Source organism: Drosophila kikkawai, chromosome 2L (genome assembly GCF_030179895.1).
Source record: "Drosophila kikkawai strain 14028-0561.14 chromosome 2L, DkikHiC1v2, whole genome shotgun sequence".
In the NCBI taxonomy this organism is placed as follows: Eukaryota; Metazoa; Arthropoda; class Insecta; order Diptera; family Drosophilidae; genus Drosophila; species Drosophila kikkawai.
In genome coordinates, this window is record NC_091728.1 from 9,354,164 (window position 1) to 9,358,191 (window position 4,028).

General features: G+C 41.0%; 1 protein-coding gene across 1 annotated transcript; it reads left to right on the forward strand.

The window, feature by feature from the left end:
- Positions 1-2,118: 2,118 nt before the first annotated feature.
- Positions 2,119-2,724, forward strand: LOC108085343 (selenoprotein BthD). The gene has a single exon (XM_017181899.3). It carries the CDS (start codon positions 2,242-2,244, stop codon positions 2,653-2,655), a length of 414 nt encoding a protein of 137 aa, XP_017037388.1. The 5' UTR covers positions 2,119-2,241; the 3' UTR covers positions 2,656-2,724.
- Positions 2,725-4,028: the final 1,304 nt, after the last annotated feature.

Genomic DNA, 4,028 nt, shown 5'->3' on the forward strand with positions numbered 1-4,028 from the left:
TCATTTACGCATTTCATTTGCCATCCGCCGCCCTAGTTCAATCCCTGAATCCCGAATCCCGAAGTCCCGAGTCCACCTCCTCATCCTTTAGCCGCTGGCATGCAAAACGTTTTTTAATCCCCGGCAACTTCTGGATGCCCGAACAAACGCATTGGCCAATTTGTGGCGGACTGCAAAGAGAGAGAAAAAATATAAAGGAGCAGAAGAAAATCCGGGGGCGATGGGGAAAATGAATAAGTGAAACTGAAGGTTGAAGGCTGCGTGGAGCCCTGTGGCAGTTGCAGGAACATTGACAAATGGGGCGAGGCCACTGACCGGCTTACCCGGTCATCTATAAGTTCCCGCTGACGAGTGCAAAGTTGCTCAATTCGCGGCGGCCTTGCCGAGAGGCACGATGCCGTTGACAATTATCTTAATGAGTGCGCCAGCCGAAAATATCAGTCGTCGGGGAAAATGTAGTTAAAATTAAATATTGAGGAAGGTTTTAAAATGAAATTCCTAAGCTGGCTTAAATCTAATATAAAAAATTGTCTTATTATTATTAATTATAAATATTAAGCTTAATGTTTAGTTTATTTGTAGCAGCAAAATATACAAATAAATGTTACAGCAATAAGGATTTAAGCTCCTTTCTGACCCTTTACTGCAGATATTCAAACAGCTAAACTCTCATAAATCCTAGGTTAATATTTCTTGGCTTTCATTAAGCCCAAGTGAAAGGCACAGAGCAAATGTTTGCGATAAACTACGTTTTGCCAACTTAAAGCAAAAGTCGGTAGCATCCCCATGACCATTTGTGACTGCGTGTGCTTGTTGGGACTTTCGACAACACAAACTCTGAATGCTGATCCAATCAGAGGAACCAGCCACCAATCGTCACAGCAGACCAAACCTCAAGATTCGGGATTCAGTGAATATATTTCTACCCGATGAATGTGGAGTGCAAGGGCATATTGGGTTGTGTTATGTAGAAAAAGGTTTAATTATTAAATATAAAAGATAAGAATGACAAAATAATTCAACTTTCAATATGCTATAAATATTTCTAATAAAAAATTTATTTTAATTGTCTCCCTAAATATAACCTATGAGTATTCAACAAGGCGACTATTGGCTCTTCTTTAAGTTCCTTTGGATTTGCCAGCTCGGATTCGTCGTCGTCTGTCAACTGTCGTCGAGCGGGCGGGCGCTTCACGTTCCGACCCCTAACCCTTGTCCCATATTATCATAGCTGGGATGGGAACTCACGACTCGGTCTTACTTTTATTTATTTTTATATTATTCGAGAGCAGCGCTGCTCTACTTTCAATAACTGTGAATAAAACCGAATGAATGAACTGGCTAACCTTGCCGCTGGCTGGGAGGCGGGTGCAGAGTGGGCGGCTGTGGGCCTTGCTGCTCGACTTTTGTGTTCGGTTTATTAAAATATACATTTTCCTTTTTTCATTTGGCTTCCTTTCTATACGGAGAATTCTATTTTGCCTGTCTCTGTGTGTGTGTGTGTGCGGCTTTACTCTTTGGCTTGGTAAATTTTCCAGCGAAAAAATTGACTCGATTATACATATTTTCGAGTCGCCGCAGGTCAAAATGTCAGCAAAAACTGGACAATATAAGGATACTAGATGTACAGTAATTACTCACAGAATAAATATTCAATTTATGTTTTTAAAGAATTCTATTTGCATTTTTAATAAATAAATCAATTTAAAAGTATGTGTCCTATTAGGAAGAGGATATACTTTCATTAGCAAAACTTTTGATTATTTATCTAAATTATAGATTTTATAAATCCATATTTAGTAATTTTTTGCTTTCTTACTATGTTTTGGTTTCAATTTTAAAAATATATTACCATTAATTGATCATTTTCGATAATCGTTTTAATTTTCAAGTAGCCACTGTGTATTTATGTTGTCTGATAAGTGAAATCTTTTGTATTCATTTTAGGTCCTGTGGCTTTAGCATATTTTATGCGCATTTGCATGTTCTTTTTTTTGTCGAGCCTGTTTTGCTCTCGAAGATTTATTTGTCAGATACGCTCTTTTATTTGATTTATGAAGGTGGCCCCGTAACCTCCTGCTCCCCGACTTCGTTATGAAGCAGCTGAGCTGAGCTGCTTGCCCAGGAGAATTGTGTCAAGCCAGTGAGCCCCAGAATCTCCCCTCAAACAGAGGGTTTCCCCCGCCAGTTGCAATGAGCGCGGTGCGTTGGAGGCCGTAGTCTGTCCACCTGTCCGTCGAGATGCCCGACAAGCGGCCCCTGGACCCGACCCAGCCGGTGCTCTACATCGAGCACTGTAGGCATCGCCAAATCTACCGCAAAAGGGCTTTGCATCTCCACTCTTCGCTTGCGGACGCCTTGCGGGCCATCCACCCGAAGGTCAATCTACAGCTGAGGATCAACGACTGTGGGCCACCGCAGGTTGGATCCTTTGAGGTCGCCGTGTCACCCACCCCCACCGAGGACACTAAAGCGCGGCAGAGGGTATGGACGGGATTGAAGCGAATGCCCAGTTCATCGAAGATTCCGCATGTAGACGACATTCTCAGCCCGGTTTGCTTTGCCCTCAAGCTCCGGGATCCCCACAAGGAGTCGCATCGAAAGGTGCTCACCAATCTCAGGCGCAGCATAGACAAAGAAGATGGAAAGTTATAAGGCAGGGCTCTGGGAAATCTCTACAACTAAAATTTTAAGATATTAAACAGGAAATGCGTCCTTTTTGAATGGTTTATAGTTTCTTTTGGGGGGATTCTTCCTCTTAGAAATAATTAAGCCCCACAAAGCTAATGGAAAGTTCCCAGAAAAACGCCTTCAAAAGGTCAAGCTTGTGAATATTCAGCAGCTCATAGCCGAATTTAGCCAAAGGAGTATCCTTGCCAGGCGCCAAATCTAAGGAAAACACTTAAATCCGAAACTAATGAAAAGACAAACTGTGTGCCGGAGGAAACTGCCACTTTGCAGAACTAAAGTGTGATGTGTAACTGCATACAGGCGGCAGTTATGGCAGCGCCAAAGGATGCAAATGAAAAAGCCCGAAGCCAGTGGAAGGGAGCCGCCCATTTCCTGCTCATTTTCGCCGTGGGAGAGATGCCGTTAAAATTTTTGGCTCGTTGAGGGAGCGACAGGAGCTCAAGTTGAGTGCTGCATTTCGGCTTCATTGCATCTCGCTGAGCAAAGGGTTTTACTGGGAAAAGTAAACGGCACAAGGAGCACAATAAATCCTCCTCTTAAAGTAGTTGTATAATATTTTCGTTTGCCAAGTATTTCGCAGACTGTCGGCCCGCCTTTTGCTTTCGAAAAGGCTTCTTTTCTGACTTAAGTTTTCGTTAAATACACACACACACACACACCAGTAAAATCAAAAAGTATTTTTAAAGTAATGATGACATGTGTGTGAAGCTACAGTGATATCATAAATATTAAAAAAAAGTGTAAAGAACTTCAATGTTATAATTATAAGAAAATGTAATTTACGTTTAAACTGAAACACATTATTGTTAGGAATTTTAGAATCCCTCTGTTATTTTTTTTAGATATAAATTAGGTAATTGGATGTCAACAATTAAATTTTTCCTAACTAACTGATGCTCATTTTAGAGCTGAATATATTCTAAAATATAAATGAAATTCAATTATCCAAAATCGAATGAATTTTCTTAATGAAAATTTATGTTTTGCGTGAAATCGACTTTATTTTCTCAAAATCCACTGTGAGTGGGCGATGCTTGACAGGATGTGCTGGCCTGGGCTTGAAAGGCAGCATAAGTAGTGGAAGCCGGCAGCATATTAATCTTGCAAGCAACAACCCTAAAACAATAGCAACAGCCACTGCCATTGCACCAGGACTTGCACTCCTTTTCGCTTCCTTCCGCCCAGAACTAAATCGTTTGTGTGCTCTTTTTGTATTTCTGCACAAAGTAAATGAACTTCATTATAAATAAAACGTCTCTGGAGTTCCTCCCTCATCTTGGCGGCTGCCTTGTATTTCTTTTATTAGTTTTTGTGTTATTTTTTTGCATTTTTGGCTT

Coding starts and splice junctions, on each gene's coding strand:
- LOC108085343 (XM_017181899.3), top strand. CDS start 2,242: ATGCCCGACAAGCGGCCCCTGGACCCGACCCAGCCGGTGCTCTACATC.